Raw genomic sequence first — 25,380 nt, 5'->3', positions numbered from 1 at the left:
TAATAAGGAATAATGCATCTTTTAAACATTGAAACCAGGTCTTAGCTGTTGGAAGATCTTGGTAAAGTAAATGTAGTTTTTCTATTCTCTTTGCAGGGATGAGACCTGCTATGGTGAAATCCTATATCTCAATAGATAAGGGGTGAGCACCTTTTCCAAAAAGTGCTTCAACTCTTTACTCATTCACTTTATTGGGGGCAGGGGAAATAATATTTTTGTAGTGGTTAAGAGCCCTGGCCACCTGGATTAGAATTGAAGCACAGTGCATAAATGTAATATATGTGACCTTGAGCGAGATATTTAACTGCTCTGTTCCTCAGTTTCCTCATCTTAAAAAATGAGGATAGTAATAGTCTCATAATGAGGATCAAATGAGTTGATAATGCACAATACTTAGAACAGAGTCTGGCATATAATTAAGTGCAATGTAAGTGTTTGCTGTTGTTATTGTTGTTATTGTTATACAATTATAGTTGACCCTGGTCAGTTGCATAACATTTATTGAGACAAACCATTAGGCCTTAGTAAATCCAACAATCTTTCTGCATCTAGTTTTATAGCACTTCACTACTTGTCCCATTTCAACCCAGATCCCAAACCCTGTCAATAAGAGATGATATGATTTAGGTCTATATTAATAGAAAATCACTTCTGTACAAATCTTTGAACTGAACTGATACAAAGTTAATTGAATGGAGTTATATTTAGAGGAATTGTTCTTAGCAGTTCCTCAGTAGGAGTGAGTGAATAAATGAGTTGGTGTAATCTGATTTTTTCTGCTTAGTGATTATCTTTTATCTCCTTTCAGAGAGAATGTTATGAGTGGATCACCACATGCTCTCACCTCCTTTCTGGCCTCAAAGGCAGGAAAATAAAGTTACTGACACGTGAAGAAAAATGGCACCTACTTGGAGAAGAGGTATTTGCCATGTGTTAGCACTGGTCATTATTCATGCTCTTTCTGTATTTCAATAGATAAGGGTACTGCGACTTTTTCCAGTCAATGTTTTGAATCCTCATTCATTTACTCTATCAGAAGAGAATTTTGGTTATGACCAAGAGCATTGGCAACTCTTTTCCCTTCTAAAGGAGAGAATCATCACCCAAATGTCTCTCCTCACTTTCTTGGAGGGTGATTTTGCCTCCTACTTTATGGAGGAAAGGATGGCTTTCAGAGGGGAGTTACCTGCCACTTCCTGAGTCATAGCCTCAGACTTGTCTGCTTCTGCATGCACCCTCCCTCCTCCCTTCCCACTGAAGTCTCAGTCTTCCCATCCAAGGTTATTTCTTCCTTTGAGTACTTAATCCCATGCACATTTTCTTCCTTCTTTTCTATCTTTAATGCCTTCCTCTCTATAAACATGGTCTGTCTCCCATCTGAAAAAATACGCCCCTTGATTTTGTCTCTTTCTTTACTACTTCTTTCCCTCCTTCCTATCACAATCACTTTTCTTAAAACTCTAAAACTACTGTAAGGTCCCTAATGACCTTATTGCCAGATCTAAGTATCTCCAATCCCATACTTAACCTGACTTCTCTGTAGCATTTGATCCTGTTAACCATTCACTTTTTTGGTAATCTCTCCTTGCAAGACCAAAATTCCGTCTTTCTCCTACTTCTTTATTTCTTTTCACACTCCTTCTTTTAGTCTTCGACCTCTGCCTGCCTCTTAAGTGTTGATATTCTGTCCTTGGCTTGTTTTCCCTTCTCATTCTACACTCTCCATATTACTATGTTAATCCTGTAGTTTTAACCACCTGTTTACTGAGGATCCCAAGTCAATGAATATCATGTACTTAATGGCAGTCACAAATCTTTATTTTTACTTCAGTCTCTTTGAGGAAGTTCACCTCCAGCAAAGTCTGAAGAAGCTCCTGTTGCTATCAGAGCCATAAACTATACAGGTATGATCTGATGGCATGTATGTCAATGCTCTTGGGTCTAAGAAGGAAGGTTCTATCTACACACTTGCAGCACTTTCATTTTACATTTATTTATTTAAAAAATATTTTTTTTAAAATTTTGGCCACACTGCATGGCTGTGAGAGTTCCCCGACCAGGGATTGAACCTGGGCCACAGCAGTGAAAGGTCCATATCCTAACCACTAGACCACCAGGGAACTCCCTTATTTTACATTTAAACACTGAAGAAACACCACCTTTCTAAATTATACACCTTTAACAAATTCTCATTTTTCTTTGCTGCCCATGTCTTGGCCAGAATTATTTTGAATTAACCACTGAATGATCTCAACAACATTATACATCTTAATTACAGTACAGTTTTAGAAACTTAGTGAAGTACCATAGACATGATCTTGGCTGCACATCACATCTAGGAAAAAATTCAAGACCTATACAGAATCACAGAGACTTAAGAACAAAAAGGATTTTAAAGGTGGTTGAATTCAGCCAACCATCTGATGCGTCAATCTTAGTATAACACCTATGCTTGATCATTATGCCTATGTTTGAGTATCTGAAGTGATGGAGATCTTTCAGAGTTAGTCCCTTCATTTTTGGTGAGCAGTGACTATTAGAACATTATTCTTTTATTGAACTAAATGATACATGTTTCCCTGTAGCTTTTTTTCTACCTAGTGGTCCTAGTTCAGTCTTTTGGGTTGATATGAAAGGGCTGATTTGTCTCCCACATTATAGTATTTCCATCTATTCTGTTACAGTATTTCTAATATTTGAAAATAGCTATAGTCAACCTAAGTCTATTTCTGGGTTTTCTATTATTTTATATTTATCTGTCTATTCACAAGTCATCACCACAATCTTTTAATTATTGAGGCTTTTTTTAGATCTGGTAGGGCCAGCCCTTCCTCGCTGATCTTTTTCAGGTGTTTTATGGCCATTCTTGCTTACTTATTCTTCTATATAATCTACCTCTAGAAAATATATGATTCTTAAAAACTGGGATGATATTAAATTTATATATTAACTTAGAACAGACATATTTATGCTGTTGAGTTGTTCTATGAAGAATATGAGATATAGGATGTCTACTTTTATGCCTTTCAGTACTGTTTTATAGTTTGCTCATTTTGCACGTTGCTTATAAGGTAGGCCTGAGTATTTTATTTTATTTTTTGGTATTTTAAATGAGATCTTCTTTTCCATTATATCTTCTAATTGGTAACTGTATATATTACTGATTCCTGTATTTTAATTTTATGTATGGTGACTCTACTAAATTATTTTATTGTTTCAGTAGTTTTTCAATAGATTCTTTTGGGTTCTCCAGATATTCAATCAAATCACCTACAAATAGAGACAGTTTTACCTTTCTTTCAATTATTATGCCTTTAATTACTTTTTCTTATCTAATTGCATTGAATAATTCTTCTCTTTCATTCTGCCTTAACCTTTAGAATTTTCATGAGTGAGGATCTGTTGGAGGCAAACTCAATTTTTGTTTGTCTGAAAATATCTTTATTTCACCCTCATTCTTAAATTTTTTTTTGCTGGGTATACAATTCTAGGATGATTTTTCTCTCAGCACATATTATGATACTATTTCCACTGTTTTCTGGATTTTATTGTTACCAAATTGACAACTGAAAATCCAGCTGTCAGTTCTTTTGAAGTTAATCCATCTCTTCTCTCTGACTACTTTTAAGATATTCTTTTTGTCTTTGGCATTTTGTAGTTTCACTCTGATACATGTGGGTGAAGATTTTCTTTTCTTTTCAAAGTTTGCTTGGGATTCTCTTGGTTTTCTGACTCTTTGGCTGGGTATTTTTCATTAGATTTGGAAAATTTTCAGTCATCATCTCTTCAATTATTATCTCTTCTATATTTGCTCTCTCCTTTCTTTCTGGAACTTTGAATGGATATATATTGGAATCTGTCCCCCGTGTCTGTTAACCTTCTTTCATATTTTCTATCTCCTTGCCTCTCTGCATTGCATCCTGGATGATTTCTTCTGACTTACTTTCCAGTTTACTAATTTGCTCTTCATCTGAGTTTAATCTGCTGTTAAAGCTTTCTGTTGAGTTTTTTTGTTTTGTTTTGTTGTTGTTTTTTTTTAATTTGTTGGGTTTCATTTATTTACTCAGCAGATATGTAGGGAGTACTCGCTATATGTTCAGCACTATGACAGAGGAGCTATGTGTACAATGTTGAATAGCACGTTTACCATTCTTGCTCTGTGGGACTTAAGAGTCCAAGCTTGGGCCCAGAGAGGGAAAGGAAGGGATCCAGGGCTCGTTGAAGTTTCCATTAGGGCAGGTGGAGTTCCTCAAACCAAAGTGACCAATTATTGACGGGTGCAATCACTCCAATGGGTGTTGAACAGCATCTTACTTAAGTAAAACAGAACATATCAGAGTGACTTGAACGCCCTAAGGAAAAGAACAATTTCCCCCAATTTCGTTTCTGTCATATACGTCCAAGTCTGTATTGGATCAATATGTGCAATGTACTTCTTACTGAGGGTCAAGTTAAAAATAGAAAAAAATAAACCTTGTGAACCTTCGGTGAAGGACGACCGCTCGCCTATAACTCTATACTCCTTGAAGGAACAATCATGCCTTACTCATTTTTTTGTTCCTATAACGTGGATAGATGAAAGTGGATGGATAAATGGATGGATGGGTGATGCATGCATATGATGGATGGATGGAGAGATAGAGGGATGGATGAAAAATGAATGGTTATTTGGGTGGGTGGATGCATGCGTGGATGGTGAATGGAAGGATTATAGATGGAGGTAAAAAGATCCACAGGCGAAGTTGGTGCCTGCTGAGGGCAGGCAGCAAGAAAGGGGTGAATTGGTCTGAGGAAAGTTGGAAGCACCCAAGTTTTCACGCGAGATTCTTTGATCTCACCGCCACCCAACTGCGCAGCGAGCTCGATCCCTCCAGGTTGCTACAGACCACGCCCTCGAGCGCTGCAGCAGTGAAGATAGAATCCTCCCTACCACGAAGGCCTCTGGGTAGAGGGGCCGGAAGTGCACGAGAGCACCAGAGGTTGGCCGCCGCAGTCCCCACCCTTTTGGGTGCATCTGGGGACGGGCTTTCCTGAGCGGCTGTTGGACCCTCTGCGTCTGGCTGATTAGAGCGCTCAGTGGCTTAAACTGATTCTCTCGCCACCTCCACCCATTCTGACCAGGCCGTCTTTCCTGTCTGAGGCGGCTGGATGGGCTGCAGGGGTTTCCGGGGGGCGCGTCGCCGGGGGAAACCATAGAGAGGTGGCCCTCCGTCCGCCCAGTCTGCCCCCTCTCGAGTGTGGGTTAACGCGCCTACGTCATTTTCGGTCACCTCTGGCGGGGTGAGGAGCGCCGGCTTCTGAGGTGGACGCCGCCGGGTCAGGCAAACCGGGAGGGCGGGATGAGGAGCGCCGGCTTCTGAGGTGGACGCCCGAGGTGGACGCCGCCGGGTCAGGCAAACCGGGAGGGAGTCGAGAAACGTGGAGAGAGCTGAGTTTGCACGCTAAGTCTCGAAGGGAAGTGGGGCCGCAGCCTGGTTCCGCCCCCACTGCCTTCCGAGGGCAGCTGTGAGCTCGGGCCTGGGGCTTTCGCACTTAAAGCTGGGGAGAGTCTGAGAGAGGGGAGCAAGGCTTCTCTGAGGGCCCGAGTAGGCAGAGCAGGGTTGGGGACAGCTTTGGATCACCAGCGTAGCTTGGAGGCAGGCCTGCAGGTGTGTCCCCCGCTTCTCAGCTGTGAGCTGACGCATCCATACCAACCGGCAGCGCGTTAAGATGGCTGGCTATGCCGCTGCTCCCAACGCCTTGCAGACACTTCAGGAGGAAGCGGTGTGTGCCATCTGCCTGGATTACTTAAAGGATCCCGTGTCTATCGGCTGCGGGCATAACTTCTGCCGAGGGTGTGTGACGCAGAGTTGCGCCCACGAAATTACACTGCCTCTCCGTTGCCCTCCAAGCCACCAAGCGGAAAGGGCGGGGTTCGCGCTGAGCCATGTAGGGACAGTGAAGACGCTAGGCGATCCTTAACGGGAATGGGGCGTGCACTTTCTCTCTTCCGCTTCTTAGACCTCATGCCCCAACCGTGAAGAGCTTTTTTTAAATATTTTCTGTTGAGTTTTAAATTTAATTGTTGAAGTTCTGTTTGGTTCCTTTTCAAGTCTGATTATTTTTGTAATCTTTCACAGTTTCGATCCCTTATTTCTTTAAAAGTGTAAATATAACTATGTAGTCTATCTGATAATTCTAACATATATCTGTATAAGAATATTAATTACAACATTATTTATAATTGCAAAATACCAGAAACAATATAAATATTGATCAATAGGGAATTGGTTTTATGAATTATGGTACATTCAAATAATAGGATTCTGTACAGATAAAATAGATGATTATGTAGTGAAATAAGAATCACCCATGATATGTTATTGAGAAAAGCAGATTAGGGAACATAACATATATTATTATTTCATTTGTATGAACATGTTTATATGTGTATAAAGCAGACTAGAAGAATATTCAGCAAAGTGATAGAAGTTGTTACCTCTGAGGGTTCAGATTATTAATTTCTCTGTAGCTTTCAAATATTTTACATCAGTAGTGTGTTATCAGGAGAAAAAGGTATTTTCACTTTGGAAAAATATCCTAATATATTGTGAATATTTTTCTATACCATGTACATAATTTCTACAGCATAATTTTAAATTGCTATAAAATGTTGTATGGTTTATACCATAATTTTTAAGTGCATTTTCCTATCGTGGGCACTGAGCTTATATCTAGCTTTGTTTTATAAGCATCGCTGCAGTAAACTTCTGTAGGACAGTCTTCAGTCAATATTTGTGCAGACTCCGTTGAGATATTCAACACTGTTTACTCCTTCTCTCTTCCCTTTTGGCTTTCCTGGTGGCCCTCTCACACTTCTGAGGCAACTTTTACCCTCTTTTGCAGGCTCCTCTTTCTTCCCTGACCCTTTATGTGACTAGGTTCCTGTCCTAAGGCCTCGTCCTCTAGTCATTTCACAAGTTCTCCTTTGGCGATATAATTTATTTTCTTGGCTTTAACTAAATGTAGATAACTGTTAAATCTTTACCTTTAGCCAAAATCCCTCCAATCTAAACTTCAGATCCACAAATTCAGCTATTTACTTATTTCCACTTGGCTATCTTAGTGGTGCCTCAAACTCACACAGCCTAATCTGAATTCATCTATGTTCCCAAACCTGCTTATCCAATTTTGTTCACTATCTCTGCGAATGGCATTATCATCTATGCAGTGGCCTATGTAGTGGTATATAATGTATATACCAGGTGACATTCAAGATGCTTCCTTTCCCTAACCATCCTGTATCCATTCAATCAATTAATCACCCCACCTTCCCTTCCTTCCTCCTCTTTAAATCTACTCTCCTGTTGCTAGAGTGATTGTTTTAAAATGCAAAACAGGTCAATCGATTTATAGGTACCTCATTGCCTTCAGGATAAAATCCAATCTCCCTGGCATAATATTCTAGCCCTTCCTCTGTGATTGTGCCCCTGTCCATCTGCCTCTAAGTTTCTGTCCTCTTGAACTACTTTTGTTCTCAGAGCCAATCATGTGCAAATAACATTCTCTGCCTGTAACGCCCTTGTGCCATCTTTTTTCTCCTCATTCATCCTTCAAGAAGAAACTCAGACATTATGTCCTCCAGGAGACCTTCCTGATTAACCCTCTCTTTCACCCCTGCCCAATACCAGATCTGGATTAAGTGCTCCTACTCTGTGACTATGTGTAGCCATAGCATTTTCTTGTCCACTGAATTGTAAGCTGCTTAAGGGCAGGGATTATTATTAACCTTTGTATCCTTATCACTAGCACAGTTCCCAGTTGCAAAATTAATGCTCATTAAATACTTTTGAATGGAAGTATTGCTAGTATTCTAAAATATTTATATCCACTAAGCTATAATATAATATTGTTTTGTCTCATAGGACACTGTAAAAGAATTAACTACGCCTGAAGCAGACAAGCTTCTTAAAGAGGATGAAGAAGAAAATATGGAGGATAAGAAACTTGAGGAGAAAAAGGAAGAAGAGAAAGCAGAAGAGGTAAGATTAGTATTTTTTTCGTTTTCCTTTATATTTTTAAAGAATGAATATATAATGAATATATATATATATACACCATTGAAAATAGAAATAGATCATCTGGAGTGAACTCTTCAACTTCTTTCCTTTCCTCATATAGGTTTAATCATACCTGCAGACACACTTATCTCTTTGTTTTCCAAGGATAGGGTGTTCCTCTTCCTTTCTAAATTCAGCCATTTCTCACTAGCCTCATTCACCTATACTACTGTTAACTACACAATCTACCTCTCACCCTGATGCTGTTTCTTTATCCCTTCATTGCCATATTTTTCAAATAGTTGTTTAAACTCCTTGTCTCCACTTCTTCAGCTCCCATTCTGAGCTGCCTTTTCTCACTCCCCTCAGGCCATCCACACCTCTCTGCTCCTTATCCTGTCTCCACCCCTGCTGTGGCATTAGTAGTAAAAACAACCCTTCTTGGGGCATCTGTAATAATAATAGTAATGAAAATACAATGGTAACTACCGATAATTGTGTGCCTACCATGACCTATATGCTTTGCACATGTTAACTCTTATCTATACAACACAACCTCAAGGTAAATATTATTGCCCCCATTTTACAGATAAGAAAACTGAAGCTCAGAAAGGTTGACTGACTTACTGAAAATCATATAGCTATAAATGGCAGAACCAGCATTCAAACCTAGTTTAGTCTGGCATAAGAGCCCTCGCTAATTCCTGGGCGGACTACTGTTGTCTTTAGCTTTCAGAACTCATGATCACTCTCCATTTTGTCTTAACTTACTTCCCTGGGGTGTTTCTTCTGTGAATAGTTTAAATGTTGGCATGACCCCAGGCTGTGACATAGATCCTCTACTCACTCTACATGCAGTACAACAGAACAAAAATATTATATAACACCAAAGCCTCTTTTCACCAGCATTTTCTGTTTTACTTCTGGTACAGTGCTTGGCATATAAAAGGCAAAATAAATGGAAAATATTATTTTTTGGCCACTAAATCTGTCATACCTTTTAAATCCCCTCCTTCCCTTCTTCTGTGGCCTTAGTTCAGGCCCTTTTCTCTCTATTTTACAAACTCCTATTCAGCTTTCAAATATCATTTTCTCTGTAAAAAAATCCCTGAGTGTCTAGACAGAATGCAGGGCCCTTTTCTGGGTACACATAGCTCTTGGTACGCACCTCTATGCTAAAAGTAAACATGTAGACCATAATTATTTTATTGCTTATCTCTCCCACTGTTCTGTGAGTTCCTGAGGTCCGGAAGAAATCCTCTTTGTTTTTCTCACAGTTATCTCCCCTTGTCCCCACTTCCCCATCCCCACTAATTTCTCCCACAGTGTTTCCTGTAAGTCTTCAAAAATGCTTGTTGAATGATTAAAGCAAATGGAAAACTAAAGCTTCAGACATGGTGCCAGGCAGCTTGCCATGCCACTGTGTCACACACCAGCTCACTAACACGTCCGTGGTATTTCCGTGCCCTAGAAACCTTCAACATCTACAGAGAAGGAAAAACTCATTCGAGTCATTGGAGTAGACGAAAATGTCCATTCCCAACCTCTGTTTGGAACAGATGCATTGTCTTCTTGGGTATGTAGCTGAAACTCAACTAGGAAATTCAAAACTAGAGAAAAAAAAAACTAGGAAATTTAACATTTGTAAAAATGATATGGATCTAACATAACTTTTAGCTTTTCCAAGAGAACTCCTAAGTAACATTTTCCAGATATTTTTTTCTCCCAGCATCACCCTTGGAAAAACTCATTTGTTCACCTTAGCTTTATAAAAACTTTTCATTCTCTTCTTTAAGCCTCATTTTATTTTACTTAATTTTTTAAATTAATTAATTATTTATTTTATTTTTGGCTGTGTTGGGTCTTCGTTGCTGCTCGCAGACTTTCTCTAGTTGCGGTGAGCAGGGCCTACTCTTCCCTTGCGGTGCGTGGGCTTCTCATTGCGGTGGCTTCTCTTGTTGCAGAGCATGGGTTCTAGGTGCGCGGGCTTCAGTAGTTGTGGCTCGTGGGCTCTAGAGCGCAGGCTCAGTAGCTGTGACGCTCGGGCTTAGTTGCTCCGCGGCATGTGGGATCTTCTCGGACCAGGGCTCGAACCCATGTCCCCTGCATTGGCAGGCGGATTCTTAACCACTGTGCCACCAGGGAAGTCCTAAACCTCATTTTAAAATCAGCATTTCATCCCTTTCCTTAACTTAACAATGTCTTGATCAATATTTGACCAAGTTTTAAATATATTCATTCAGCAGACTCTATTGATAACTGTGATAAGAACATACCACAAGAATTATTGGGAAATTGGAAACCTTTAGACAGTAGCTATGGAAACTCAGTAGGAAAGCAGATTTAAAATTCCTTCACAAATGTTCTAAGACCATTCACACTTAAGTCAGCTCTAGATTGGTATCTCTCTGTACAGGATGCCATGACTTTAGGAGTCTCTGGGTGGGCTTCATCCCACTAATCCCCTGAAATGGTATACACCATTTTGTATGTGTTTTCATACTGTGCATTTTCTTGGGGAAGGGGGGTATGTGCCGGAAATCCATAGACATCATCAAATTTCTCAACCCCAAAGTTAAGAACCATTTCATTGCTAGGAGTCTGATGCATCTGAATAGGCACTGGTGCATGTAGGGGTGAGGAGCTGTAGTGAGGGTCCTGGTGGATGGCAGCTAGATCACTAAAGTGGCAGCATGGTCCAAAGTAGAGGCAGATTGCAAGGATGTATGTCCAGGGAGGTTGTAGGAAATAGGCTCCAACTCTGGGAGGAAGAACTGGGAGATACCATGTGGAGAGTCAGGCAGGAGCTGGCAAAATTGGAGTTAGAGTGGTACATGGGGATGGGGGAAGACTGCGATCACATTCTCCCAAAGTAATGCCTTTTCAACAAGTTTCTAAAATTATATGTTAATATGTCAGTCGTTAAGACTGTGAGGCAAAGATGTAAGGGTAAGCAATGCAAATGCAATGTCATGAGACATATTTTAAAAAGGCAGGTAAAGGGTAGCACTATACTATTTGAGAACCCCCAGCAGTCCCACCCAAAGCCCTCCTGCCCCAGATTTGCTCCCCTGAGGTGAAAACCCTGCTATGCTATCCTGGCAAGGCATCAGGGTCAGGTCCAGAGTGAGTCAGGAAGCCGACAGGAAAATAGGAACCTGTAGCCTGGGGCAAAACGGAGGGTGTGGTGCTTGTCTTTGGTGGTGCGGGGCTCCTGCTCCAGGATGCCAGAATTCCATCTGGTACAGTGTGGTGCTATGTGGCTAGCTCACCTGAGGACGATGGGGCCCAGAAAGTCTATCTCTAGGCTTTGAAAAGTTGCTAATGTTCTACTATAGATCACTGAAGACCAAACTGTCCAGGTCCTCATTGACCATAAGGCCTGGGGAGTAGACTAAGATGCCATCCAGATGTACTTGCAAATTCCTGGAGGTAAAGAAGAATCACATTCATCCTATGGGATGGTGGCTGGACCACTGGACAGGTAGAAAGAGATCACAAGGTACTCAAACAGAGGGGCCCTAACTGTGCTAGGCAAGTGAAGACAAGGTTGATCTTTGGAGATGTTGGTACCCAGAGAATGAAGAGTCCTTGACCTGGCTTGTGAGGTCATAGATTCGGGGCAGGAAGTGGAGCTGGGGGAAGTGCTATCTTGATTTGGACTGCACTGCAGGCTCCATGGGGCAGGAAGGGCCTTGGCTCTGTGCTCCTTCCATTCACAAAGACATTGGGGCTCCCTGAGGGCAGTTTAAAGTTTCAGAAGTTTCACTGTAAAATTTTCTTTTGCTTTTGTTTGCTTGTTTGTATTTCCTTTATTTAAAAAAATTTTTTTATTTATTTTTTGACAGACACTTAGCCTCTGGCCCTAAGAACATAAGCAACCATTTAGCAAGGATACAGATCCAAGGCGCCAGTCCTATTGGGCAGTGGCACTCTCTCTTTCTGGTCTGAAAACACAACTCCCAAGAGGCAGTACGTTTGATTGACACTGGGGAAGGAAAGAGAAAAGGAAAGAAGGGATAGGGAAGCAGAAACCTTGTGGTTTGCAGGTATAACTTGTCTTGTCTCTGGGAGCTGAGTTATAGAGCAGGAGAGTGCCAAGAGATAGCTGGGTCCTGGGTTTCCAGTGAGAAGTAGCTCCAGACCACTGGGAGGCTAGGGACCTGAGCACGGAGAATTCTCCTCCTTCAAATGACTCCAGCACAGGATTTTCTGGGGGTTGAGATATGAGTGATAACAGGAGTAGTGGTGGTAAGTCACCACCAGCTTGGACAGGCTAACTGCTTGGCCTGCTAAACCAGGGCCTCATTCATATCGTTACCTGATGCCCTAGTGTCCACCATAACTAGGAGGAGAAGGGGTGAACTATCAATTATTCAAAACTTCCTCAATTAGCTGGAAATTAGGACTTTTTGGGAATTCCTGAAGACCATACTCAAAGCAGGAACCATGTACAAAGCTTGGCCTGCTGTGCCTGTTTCAGGCAGTACCCAATTTGGCACTTGCCTGATTCACTGGTGAATCAAGTGACCCCAGTAAGCAGCATTGACTCTGCCTCTGCTCATCCTGGGGAAAGGCCGCTCTGCCTTCAGGTGCAGCCCAGTTTAATCAGGTCTGAGATCCTGTTGCACGGCACCCCTTGTGGCCCTCTCTGAACTGGACTCATGCCAAAGTTGTCCCTGGAGGAGAAGCAGCCTGAGCTCTAACATTGTAACCGAGTGGTGGAGATATGGGATGACTAAATTCAGCAGGCTCTCCCTGAGGCTATCCAAAGTGCTCAGAGCTACAGTGGACCCTAAGCACTGCCGCCTGGCTGCATGAGTTGGGTTGCCTACAGCTCAGCTACTTTAACAAGCAAGATGTTAGAAACCATCTCTTTCAGGGCTATCTTCAAACCATAGGTCCTGGCTGTCTGTAAAGAGTTGTAAGTATGAGGAAAATGGGAGATTTTGCTGGATCACCTATGAACTCCTTTGGAAGGGAGAGTAGGGGCCAGACTTGGGGGATCAGCAGTATTTTTTCACCAAGCTGAAGGAGGCCCTTAGAAGCCTGTGTTTTCCTCCCACAATACCATGTACCCCAGGCATAGGTATTAAGAGCAGTAACTAAGTTACCCATCTTATAACAGCAACAGGGAAGAGTCCTTGGAATTGGTTCCAGAAAATATGTCCAAAGGTGACAGGGGCACTGTGGCTGGCTAGGAGTTCAGTACTGAGTGTTGGATTCCAAGGAACTGGGTCTAGAGCCAGATCCTCCCTGAGATAGTCTCAAGCCAGAGGTATTAGTCCAATCTAAAGTCCATTAGTAGAGTCAAACCTCAGGAAGACCAAGCCAAAAAGGCCAAAGGCATAATTGGAGTCAGAGAGAGAGACTAGCTCAAAGCTACAGCAGGTTGGCACGAACAAGAAAGGTCTAATGCGATTGCTTCCAAGAGCCGTGCAGCCCACGTTTGTCTCTATTACACAGCTGGTAAAAGAGCATAAAAGCCAGAGGAAGCTTCAAAATATGAGAAGAGGTCCCAACGTAGTATCTGTGATAAGCCTTGAGGCATCTGTGTCAGTACATGGGTGATGCAGGGAAGGTTGTCATCTGGCGTACATAGGGGAGGCCATAATTCTAGAAGCCCAACATCCAGCATTTTGGACCATGGGAATTTCCTGCTGAAGGGTTTGAAATGGACCACAAAATATTAATCTATACTTGCTGGTGTCAAAACAGAGGGATGTTTTCCTCGCACATTGTAACTAAATATCTGTTGAATTAATAGAGAGTCGGAAGGCTCAAATGTACACGGCAGAGTACAGTCCTGGTTTACTTTGGTTTCCACCTACAGTTAAAACTGTTTCATGCAGCTATATAAATCATGTGTGGAATTGCATTTCCAGATGCGTCTGCTCTGAAAGCCTTTCTTTTGGATTCAAAGAACAAATAAATTAGCAGTATGTGTTGTATAGGCACAGCCACATCACAGGTTGCTGGTCCAGGCTGAACAAAGATAGCATTTACTTCCCAAACAAACTGCCCAAAGGGGAAGCAAAACAGAAAGAGGAAAATATGTGACTGGGAAAATAAGAAGAGAGTAAAAGAGCTAGAGTAAAAGTGACAATGTTTGATACAGTTTCTTTTCGCTGGTTTGCTTTTAGAAAAAGCGAGCATAGTGCAATGGAATGTGTGATTGAGGATGGAGAGGCCTAGATGAGGGTTTTGCTTTAACCCGCTAGATCATTCTGTGATTATGGCAGGCTGCCTATCCTCTTAGATCTCCCTTTCCATCTGTAAGGTGGGGTTTAACTTTTACTTGCCTCTGTTTGGGAAACATGAATAAATGAGATTTTTTAAAAGTACACAGTTCTAGGAAAATGTCTCATAATATTCATTTTAAAATATGCTTATAGTTTTTGTCTTCTAAATTTTCTCTTTTATCTTCCTCTTATTTTGTTTTCTGGAATATAGAGTCAAAATAAGTAAAAGAGGTTTTGTTTTGTTTTTTCATATTTTCTCTGCCTTGATATTTATGAAGTTCCCTAAGGAACTGAAAGACCTTATTGAATTTTGCAATTTGCAATTTGTTATGTGCTTAATGAAGTAAATTATTAATAAGATAAATATAGTTAATTTCCTTGATCTTTAACTTAATTAAAGAAACATGTTTACCCTTCTCTTTATTTTTTAAACCTTTCCTTTTTCCCTGCTTCTTTTTGTTGATATTGTTCTCCCTGCTTCTTCTTTACAACTCTAATCAAATTTATGTCCACCAGAGTGTGAATAATTTGCAAGCTGGTATGGTATTTGGCCACAGGAAACCCCTATTCTTCTTTGGTATTACGAGTGTGCTTAATCATCTGCTATATAAACATGAATAGTAGAAAAAGAAGGCTTGGTCCAGAACATACTGAAGAAAGAGGCTGTTTATCTTTGGGACTCTCAGTTCATTCACAGTACATACTTTCTTTGTCAGAGAGAATCAGCTAATGAAGGTACATTGGCCCCAAAGTATCTTGAAGCAATGGCTATAATTGAACGCATGCAGGAGAAGTTAATGTAAGTATGAGACACCACAATGGTAAGAAGACAAAGATTGCTGACCAGGAGGTCTAGCTGAGAAATGCACGCTTCTTGGCTTACCTTTGGTTCTCCTGCTTCCTTTTTCCTTACAAGTGGGATGGGTATCTTCAAATCTTCTGCTAGAGGCAGTGAACTACACTGCTCCAGGAGGGACATCTGTCCTCAGCCACATTGAAGATGGAGGAAGTCAAGTGCGTATGTGTATATCTGGGGTGGGAGTAGAGTGTTAGGAGAGATCCAATTCAGTATGTTTCTAAGAGATGAACTAGAGAAATAAATGGAACTGGGAGAAGCTATTGTGTGCAGGAAAGAAGGTTACATAACCCAAATAGTAGGAATGACAACAGAGTTAAATAGCTAAGAATGCTATGAGAAGAGAATATAGACATATAACATGTGCCCTAGTAATTAAGAAACACACTTCAAACTGGTTTTCTTGATTGTAAGATCTGGTTTTAAAGGTGCTGGAAAAGAAGGGACACTATTTTATTTGTTTGTTGGATCACATCAATAAAGAGAAGCCAAGATTAACCACTGTAAAGGGGTTCCTTGGCTATTGATGGAGAATTCCAAATACCCAAAAGTCAGATTTCACTAAGAAATGATAAATATATTGTATTCTTAAATCACACCATGACTGCACTCTGACATTACCATCCAGAGTAGCTCCTAGGCCCCCAATTCTTGGCTAAACATTGATGCTGCTGCTTCCCTTATTTGTACTGTTCAGATATATTCTTCTAATCCCACTGCCTTTTTTGGATAATGAGTTTCTAGATATGAAAGACACTTTTCCAAACCTTTCCATTTTATTGTGTTTCTCTGGATTTTGTCCACATCAGAGAGGTTGAAAGCAGAGCCAGACAAGCAGAGGAGAAGTTTGATGATGCAAATGAAAAACTTCATTATACCCTTATAAGAAATAAAGAACTGGAGAAAGAACTAGAGGAAATACTGATGAAGTATAAAGAGAAGGAATCTGAAGGAGAAGAAGAAGAAAATGAAGGAGAAAGAGAAGAAGAAATCAGGCCAATAGAAAGAGCCTCAAAATCTCCAAAGAAAGGTGAGGATTGCTTTCTCATTTTGCTTTATTTAGGTTGTATTTACGAGCAAAAATTTGATTGGGTCATAAATATTTTAGAAGAGTATCAATATCTTTAGTGGTGATCTACTAGTTCGTACTTCTCCTAGGGACGCGCACACATATAATTATATAATTATCTTGTTCAGACAAGTCACAAAAAGGAAAACCAAATGACTAACAATGGTAACTAATAAACTAACATGGGATACAATTTTTACTTATAAAACTGGCAAAGCTTTTTAAAAGCAAAGAATACAGTGCTGGCCAGAGGGGGCAAAGTAATTAGTTTTACAAATAATACTTGTGGGTGGACAGACAGATATAGCTCTTTCAGAAAATAATTTGAGTGTATGTATGGATATGCCTTAAAAATACACATATACTTTGACTTAATAATTTCACTCTTGAGAATCTAGTCTAAGGAAATAATCCTAAATACAGAAACAAAAATTAATGCACAAAGATGTTCAGTGTATCATTGTATCTAAGAAGAAAAAATGAAAACCTACCTTTCCAATCATGGAAGAAAGATTAAATAAATTATGCTACATTAAAATACCTGAATATTATACAACCATTAAAATGGTATTTACAAGGAATTTGTAATGACATGAGAAATTCTTATGTTAAGATATCAAATGCAGGAAACAGGATATGACACAATATTTTAAAGCTAGAAAAAAGACCAGAACAAAATATGCCCAAACATTGATATACATTGTCTCTGGTTGATGGAGGTTTACGGGGAATTTTGTCTTTAGTTTTTAGTACTTAGTGGATTGTTTATGATGAAAATAATCTTCTTTATTCTATAGGAAAAGGAATTTAACTCTTCATTTTCTTATCTGTAATTAATCTATAATCTGCCCTCAAACAGTTCTTAATATCCCCAGTACTGGAGGCTATTTTTTTATTTTTGTTTTCATCTTCAACCTGCGTCAGGTTCCTAGGACAAGTCCTGGTGCCAGGGATAGTACTGGGCAGATATCTACTTTCTGTTTTCTCTGTCACCCCTGTCTCTACCTATGACCCCCCCCACCCCGAGCAAAAGCAGTAAGTTAGCCAATCCCTCACAGTCTCTGGCCCAGCTATGGTATATCATATCAGTGTTGGAGGAGGAGTGTGAGCCCATTTTCTCCCCTTCTGTTAACTCTGAACTGGTAAAATGTTAATCATTACAGGTGTGAAAATCCTTTAGCTTTAGGTCTGAATATATGTGAGGGAGTTTTCATGAATTAAAAAAAAAATTGTATCTTCTCCTATTGTGGTGTAATTTTATCCTGATAATCTGGAAACTAAACTTTTTCCAGATTACAGAAAAGTAAATACTGTATGCAAACCACACAAAAAGTCTATGTGTTAAACTGGAGCGGTTACCTCAACATGGAATGAGTGACTTTAGTTTTGTCCATTTCCATAAAAGTCTTGGGGATTAGTTTAAATCCAGAATTAAAAGGTTTTAATAATTTTAGGTAGAGGATAACGATATACAGTTAGGCCCCAACCTGCAAACAATAACCTATACAAGGTTAGGTTATTGCCACTCTTCCCCCTCCTCCACACCCTCATCAAAGTCATTGCCAGGGGCTCAAAAGTAGAGGATGAGAAACCTTGCAAAGCTTAGGGGAACTGGCGGCTAAGCAAGGCAGTCCCCATGCCATGCGGTGACCTGAACATTTCTCTGAAAAACCCACAAGTTAGACATTTCTAGAATTAGCAGGCAGCTCCTTTAAAAAATGCAGACACCCCTGGAGCAATCTGACATGCATATGGCATATACTGGGTCATATTTATATGAGTTAGTGCAGGGAGATCACTTCTCTCCTGATAGTTGTGCAGTGAAGGAATGGAAAATCATATGGCAAAGGTAGGAGCCTTGTGAATGCTGAGTAAAGAGAAGATTTGGATGGAGTAGGAAGACATTTATTTTTGTTTTATGTCATTTTTAACAATTAGCAAATCACTGTGTTCTGAGAGTTATTAATGAAGAAAGGAATCGAGAGGGGAGTTTACAAAGGTGAATATGGCTTAGTCTCTGATCAAAGTGAGGCTTATGATTAGGAATGGGGACAAGACAGGGTGTGAACAAGGTGACCGTCAAATGTGGGATGAAGGTGGCAGCAGCCAGTTGGAAGGATTCCAGTTGAGAACCTTGGTGTCATGGAGCAGCCAGGGAGAGCAGGCTTGACAGCAGAAGTCCTCCTGCACCCATCGCAAGGGTAGGGCTTGTGTAGGGTCTGTGCACTGGAGACTGGAGGGAGGGACCAGGAGATAGAAAAGGGGTACAGTGATGGATTTGGGAGGATTCTGGATACTAGTTCTATTTGAATTTTTTTTCCCACCAAGCTTGGGGTATGTACTGGAAGGAAGAAATATTCTTCTTCTTTCTCTTCTCTCCTTGACCACATACTACTCTTTTCCAGGACGCACTAACTGACTACACTGAAACTTTGAGAAAATGCATTCTCAATCCCAATAACCAATGTAGAGTCAAGTTTTGGGCAAATAGTTTGTAGCTTGGGGCTTACTCATGCAGAACAGAATTTTAAAAATGCTTTGTAAAGTTAAAAGTCCTTAGTAAATACATTGTTACTACAATATTTGTTTTTGTGTTTTCAGAGGTGCAGCGCAAGGAGGGTTCTAAATCCAGAACTCGGACTAAAACCACTTACAGGATGAAGTCCAAACAGCAACCATAGGACACTAGGCTTCACCGTGGCTTCTGTCACTGTACCCACCCCAGATATCTCTGCACTTTTGAGCTGACACTGTGGCTTGATTGAAGGGACTCCCTTTGCAACAGCTACCAGAAAAGCCATGACAGACAACTCAGGGACATCTTCTCTTTAAAAGTCACAGTGATGGCTGTAAGGAATCGGTGTATTAGCTTATTTCCAAGATTAAAAATAGGCTGTGCAAAGGTTTTCTAGCCTCTTCAATCGATTTCCCAGCAGAAGTCTATGAAAAGTATCAGTTTCTGTCAAGAAAATAATGCTTTTTGAGGACTTTGAACTCTGCAGAGAAGAGTGGCAAATAAAAAGCATTATTTTTTCAATTTAAAGAGAGGAGTCTGGGCTTCCCTGTTGGCACAGTGGTTAGGAGCCCGCCTGCCCAATGCCGGAGACACGGGTTCGAGGTCTGGTCCGGGAAGATCCCACATGCCACGGAGCAACTGGGCCTGTGCGCCACAAGTACTGAGCCTATGCTCTAGAGCCGGTGAGGCACAACTACTGAGCCCGCATTCTACAATTACTGAAGCCCACGTGCCTAGAGCCCATGCTCCGCAATGAAGAGAGTAGCCCCCTCTTGCCGCAACTAGAGAAAGCCCATGTGCAGCAACGAAGACCTAATGCAGCCAAAAATAAATAGATAAAATAAATAAACTAAAAAAAAAAGAAAGAGAGGATCCTGATAATGCTCTTAGGTTTCTGTAGCGTTTTCAGATTTCTTATTTCAGGCATTCTTAAGATTTATCTGGTCTTCACAATAACCCTGCAAAGTAGGTGGAGGAGACACTGTTATCCCCATTTCTCAGAATGAAATAGAGGCCCCAAATGGGTATAAGACTCCCCAGGGCCACAGAGCTGATTGGTGCCAGAGCCCCCAACTTGCTGGACCTGTGTCTGGATTGTTTGACAATGGCGATGGGCCACCAGGCCATTGCTCAGATGGCTTCCTTCACAGGGGTTAGTGTTGCTGAAGATTCAACCAGAATCTCCATTTTTAACTTTTATTGCCTCATTTATCTGCTCTGTTCGTGACCCTGGATGCGTTTAGGCTTAGAGATGGACTAAGCTGCAAAAATATGTTGCAAATGACAAATGGATGTCTGGGCAGTCGCTCAGCAGGGGCCCCTCCTACTTCACTGCTCCTGGCTCGCTTGCATTTGCTTTATCTCCCCCTGGCTCCAAACACCTCCGAGATTTCTGCACCTGCTTTGGCTCCGCCTATTTGGTGTTCCTTTGGATTTATCTCCTGGAATTGTAGGCCTTTGCCTGCTCCTTAAACCTCAGAAACCCTCTGACTCCAGAGTCCTCAGTCCTATTTAAACCCAACCACTGGTCAGGCCTGCCTTTGCCCACACATCTCAAAGTGTTTGTGAGGTGGGTCTCAAAAATGTTTGGGGTCAATCTAAGCCTACTGGATGACTTCTTAATTCTGGGGAAAGAAAACATGAAATTCTTCAGACAGTTGACTGGTCTCATGGCCCAACTGAAAGCCACAGCTCAGGCTACTGGCTCATGCTTCCAGTTACCACTTGCTGGGGCAGAGCCAGCCCTACCCTTTTCACTTTCCTGAAGAGATTCTTGAATGATTCTAGCAAATTTGGGGCTTTTTAGTGGGACTTCAGCCTACTTTTTAAAAAATTAATTTCCTACTTTGTAGGAATGAGTCGTCATTTCCATACAAATCAGCAGCCCCCATCCCTGAACATGAGAGTCTTGCCCCTCAGACTGTGTCCGCTCCATCGGGTGGAAGGCTGTCCTAAAGGTCAGAGTTCTGCCTGGTGCCACTACGATTAGAATGAGATGTTTGGTACCATAGACCTAGTTGGGGTGGTTTGGTTGTGAGCCACAAAAAGCCATTCTTACAAACCACAAGAGGAAAGATAATTTACTGAAAGCATGTTGGGGAGCTCAGGAGATTGAAGGAAAGTCTTAAAGAACCAGGCTAGGAGCAGATGGGATGAGGTAGTTTTAGATTTCAGAAGCAAGAACTGCTTCACCATCTCACCCAGTTGCTACCACCAAATGAACACCAGTCATTTCTTCCATCCTTACATTATTCTTAAAGTCCCATGAGGGAGAAAGGCTACCTCGTAGTCACAGACCCCCCCATGGATGTACCAGGGATGGTGAGAAGACTTCAGGGATCTCTTTAGCTTCCTTAAAGGGAAGCAAGGACACCTTGCTCTGCTGTTCCACCAAGACAACACACAGTATGGGGAAAGGAAATGCCCAAAGAGAATCAGGATGCTGGTAGGAAGGCATAATGAATGTTAGGTGGTTAAAAAAAAAAAGTATGCTACAGAGAAGGCCTCTGCACTGCTGCTCCCTGAAAGTTATCATGGGCAGCTCCACTTTCCCAAGTAGCTGATGTGTGGGAAGTTTTAGATAGTCCTTGAGTCCTGCCACACCTTCTCAAGATCACCCTGAGGTGGTCTCCTGAGCAGAGTGGAGAGAGGAGCTCTTGCTACACTTCTCTGTCAGTGGGGCTGCCAGGTGAGGCTGTTGTGCTTGTGTTAAAGGAGACCAGCCACTCTGTGTTCAGATGTCCAGGCAGCCGTGCTGACTGGAGGTGCCTCATCACACTCCACTGGGTCCCAGTCCCCAGTCTCAGTGGTGATGTGGTCCACGTCCCTGGGAAGCCAAGGTGGTAGTGTCTTAGGAATCCTAGAACTTGGAGCAAGTCCCCAATCCACCAGGCCTGGTTCTTCATCACACACCCAGACCAACTCCATGCATGTGGGCACTGTGTGATTCTCTCCCAAGAGTTCTGGTCCTATGCTATGGTCCTACTGACTTGACTGTGGTCAGGTCACTTGTCAGGTGCTGTCTGGCACACATTGACTGGGCTTTCCTCTTGTTCTTGGCCTTTGCTAGCTGGAGATCAGTGACTCTGATATTGCCTGGGGAACCTACATTTTGCATTTCACTTTCAAAGACTGCTGAGAATTCTGCCTGTAGGCCCCAAATCTCTAGAGCACTATTTGCCCACTTCTGGAATTTCAAATAAGTGTGCCACCTACCAGCAAGCATTTTCCCACAGGAAGCAGAGGAGCTGCTCTAAAATTAGGAGTCTAACTGCTGTAGCCCTGTTGCCTAGGGCCTGCATACCTCCAAAACAGGAGTGCTTGCTATCTGTGCCTGAGGCTGAGGTCCTCTGTAGCCATATTGATGGGAAGCAGTGTCTAGAATTCATCAGGACTTCTACCTCTGCCTCAGGAGAATGGAGAGTTCATTCCAGCCAGGTCTGCCACAGCCTCAAGACAATCTCCTATTCAGGACTGTTGAGCAAGTCCACCAATCCCCCTGACCTCAAAGATGAGCTCTGCCACGTGCAACTTTTCAGGAAGCAGGACTTCTTAGATGGCGCATCTGAGAGCAAGACCAGTGAAGGCAGCCTTCCAGATGCTCCCTAGACAATCCCAGTACACAGCAGTGTCATTTGGCCTGGGCAGTGTTCCTGTTGTTCTGGAATGGCTGATGAAAGGGCTCCTGAATGCCATTCTGGATTGCAGTGGCTTTTGTTTGGAGGGCATCCTCTTGTACTTGCAGGGGTTGGGTTCCATGAGCCCCTGATCTGACAGAGGCATACTTCAGGCTATCTCTAGGCCAGCTGTGAGAAACAATTTTGAAAGTCTGAAGATAAGATTAACAGTTCGCATCATCTGTCTCACCAAGGCAAACTGCTTTTTGGCAGACAAGATATTTCCATCCCAGATGTCCAGCAGATCCTGAAGTTCACAAGGTACAGCTGGTAATCCATTCCCATTTTCTACTCTGGCCACCCAAATAGTCAAACCCAGGTAAGAAAGGAGAGTGTATCTGATTTCTGGCCGGAACTATTGCTCATCAAGAGAAGAAACTCCTCTCTTCTGTCTAGATTTTGCTTTACTATCATGCTAAAGAGCTCTACACCTTTGAAACAAATGCTTGAAATATTGCGGGGAGGATTCTAATACAGGAGACCTCATATACAACTTCTTAAGCTGGTTCTATCCAGAACAACCACCCTGGGGACAGGAGCTCCTAGCCATTGGGGCTACCTTTGAAGCATGGGGACAACAACCTGTATACGGGGCCAGGCTCCCATTTGGATGAGCCCAATTACTGTCATTTAGAGCTATTGGGCTAAAACCAGAAATAGAGTAATAGTCATGATTTATTGAGCATTTATCTCATGTAAGCACTGTGCTAAGCACTTCACATGTATTATCGCATTTAGTCACAGCAACTCTGTGAGGTGGGTTCTACTTTTACCCCATTTATGTCAGGATAAGTTGCATGTCCAAGGTTAAACGTCTAGTAAGTTACAGAGTCTGGATCAAATCTGGTATATCTGACAGCAGAGTCCAAGCTCTCAGTTACAGTGCTACTTTTCCTCTGCAAGCTCAGGAAAAGCTAGAAGCGCAGTTGATGAACCCTCTTTGAAGGGATTTGACTTCTACATTCTCTACTTATTGCTCAGCTCAAATACTCAGCAGTGGCATTGACACACAAGCCAAAATTCTAGAGGACATCAGAACCTGCACAGTCCTGATAGACTTTGCCAAAGAACATTGTAGCAGCCAGGAGCAATCTAATGAGGAGGAACATACTTACTCTATCATCCAGACATGATCCCCAGGAATATGGAACACAGAGGCATTGGCAGAATGACCTGCTAGGCCTCCCAGATATAGGGGAGTCCAAACTGCAGAGCTCCAGCATTACCCTGATACACTGGTGAGCTGGGGTTGCCCTTGACGTTCTAAGGAAGGCCTGCTAAGCCCCCTTAGGATGACCCTCTCTGTTTTTTTGAGTTGTATGAGCTGTTTCAATGTTTTGGTTGTTAACCCTTGTTGGTCTCATCATTTGCAGATATTTTCTCCCATTCCATAGGTTGTCTCTTCATTTTGTTGATGGTTTCATTTGCTGTGCAAAAGCTTTTAAATTCGATTAGGTCCCGTTTGTTTATTTTTGCTTTTATTTCTTTTGCCTTGGGAGACTGATCTAAGAAAATATTGCTATGATTTATGTCAAATAATTTTTTGCCTATGTTCTCTTCTAGGAGTTTTATGGTGGCATGTCTTACATTTAGGTCTTTAAACCGTTTTGAGTTTATTTTTGTATGTGGTGTGAGGGAGTGTTCTAATTTCATTGATTTACATGTAGCTGTCCAGCTTTCCCAACACCGCTTGTTGAAGAGACTGTCTTTTCTCCATTGTATATTCTTGCCTCTCTTGTTGAAGGTTAATTGACCATAGGTGCATGGGTTTATTTCTGGGCTTTCTATCCTGTTCCATTGATCTATGTGTCTGTTTTTGTGTCAATGCCACACTGTTTTGATTACTGGAGCTTGATAGTATAGTCTGAAGTCTGGGAGGGTTATGCCACCAGCGTTGTTCTTTTTTCTCAGGGTTGCTTTGGCAATTCTGGGTCTTTTGTGGTTCCATGTAAATTTTAGGATTATTTGTTCTAGTTCTGTAAAAAAGGACGACCTCTTTCTGATGATTTGGAGTCCAACAACCTGCAGTACACCAGCCCTTAAATCACATGCCTGCGCAATAAATGCAGGTCTAGACCAGAGTCACTGTCAATCCCCAAGTGCCCTAGAATACCATTGTCATAGACTTGTTCCACTCTTACAACCATGTTGTTTGGTTGTGGTGTACTCCAATACCAAATTAGAACATGTTATCCCTTTTATCAGCTTACAGCCTGCAATAGACTGGATGTTTGTGTCCTCCCCCCACCGCACCCCCCAAATTCATATGTTGAAATCCTAACCTTCAGTGTGATGGTATTAGGAGGTGATGGTATTAGTGTTTGGTAGGCGATTAGGTCATGATGGTGGAGCCCTCGTGAATGGGACTAGTGCCTTTATAAAAGAGACCCCCAAGAACTCTCTTCCCCCTTATGCCATGTGAGGATATAGTGAGAAGACGGCTGGCTATGAGCCAGGAAATGAGCCCTCACAAGATGCCAAATCTGCTGGCATCTTGATCTTATACTTTCCAGGCTCCAGAACTGTAAGAAATAAATTTCTGTGGTTTATAAACCACCCAGTCTATGGAATTCTGTTATAGCAGCCTGAACGGACTCAGACACTGCCACTCTGTTAATGTTAAAGTAAATTTCCAGCAAAAAACTGTATGTATCCCTAGTATGTATCCTAGATTTGGATTATACTGTTCAGCTTGTCCTCTACCTATCATTTCAAGATCAGTAACCAGTTGGAATACAGCACCTGGGTCTCAAGAGAAGACTCGTGCTGCTAGGACCCTGTGGACAACACTATCAGCTCACCTAACTGGTCTCTGAAGAATTTGCCTTTGACTATTCAGTATACCCTTTCACCTAGCACACAGTTTCATAGCAGCTTATCCCCATTATTCTTTCCCATTAAGCCCTCCTACCTTAACAGCTGGGAAGTACCTAAAGATACCATAGATTACTCAAGCAGATCTGGAAGGTGCCTCTGCAAGGT

General features: G+C 41.8%; 1 protein-coding gene across 1 annotated transcript in view; it reads left to right on the top strand.

Annotated features, from left to right (window-relative positions):
* Positions 1-19,112, top strand: part of AXDND1 (axonemal dynein light chain domain containing 1) — an 89,903-nt gene extending 70,791 nt beyond the window's left edge. The window contains exons 21-26 of the mRNA XM_061185665.1: positions 809-919; positions 7,905-8,021; positions 9,511-9,615; positions 14,998-15,080; positions 15,947-16,167; positions 18,808-19,112. Of these exons, the coding sequence (XP_061041648.1) occupies positions 809-919; positions 7,905-8,021; positions 9,511-9,615; positions 14,998-15,080; positions 15,947-16,167; positions 18,808-18,887 (717 nt within the window). The 3' untranslated portion in view covers positions 18,888-19,112. The remainder of the gene's footprint in view (positions 1-808; positions 920-7,904; positions 8,022-9,510; positions 9,616-14,997; positions 15,081-15,946; positions 16,168-18,807) is intronic.
* Positions 19,113-25,380: the final 6,268 nt, after the last annotated feature.

This window comes from Eubalaena glacialis, chromosome 3 (genome assembly GCF_028564815.1).
Source record: "Eubalaena glacialis isolate mEubGla1 chromosome 3, mEubGla1.1.hap2.+ XY, whole genome shotgun sequence".
Classification (NCBI taxonomy): domain Eukaryota; kingdom Metazoa; phylum Chordata; class Mammalia; order Artiodactyla; family Balaenidae; genus Eubalaena; species Eubalaena glacialis.
Note: the sequence above shows the minus strand (reverse complement) of the source record. Positions and strands in the feature narration are given on the sequence as shown.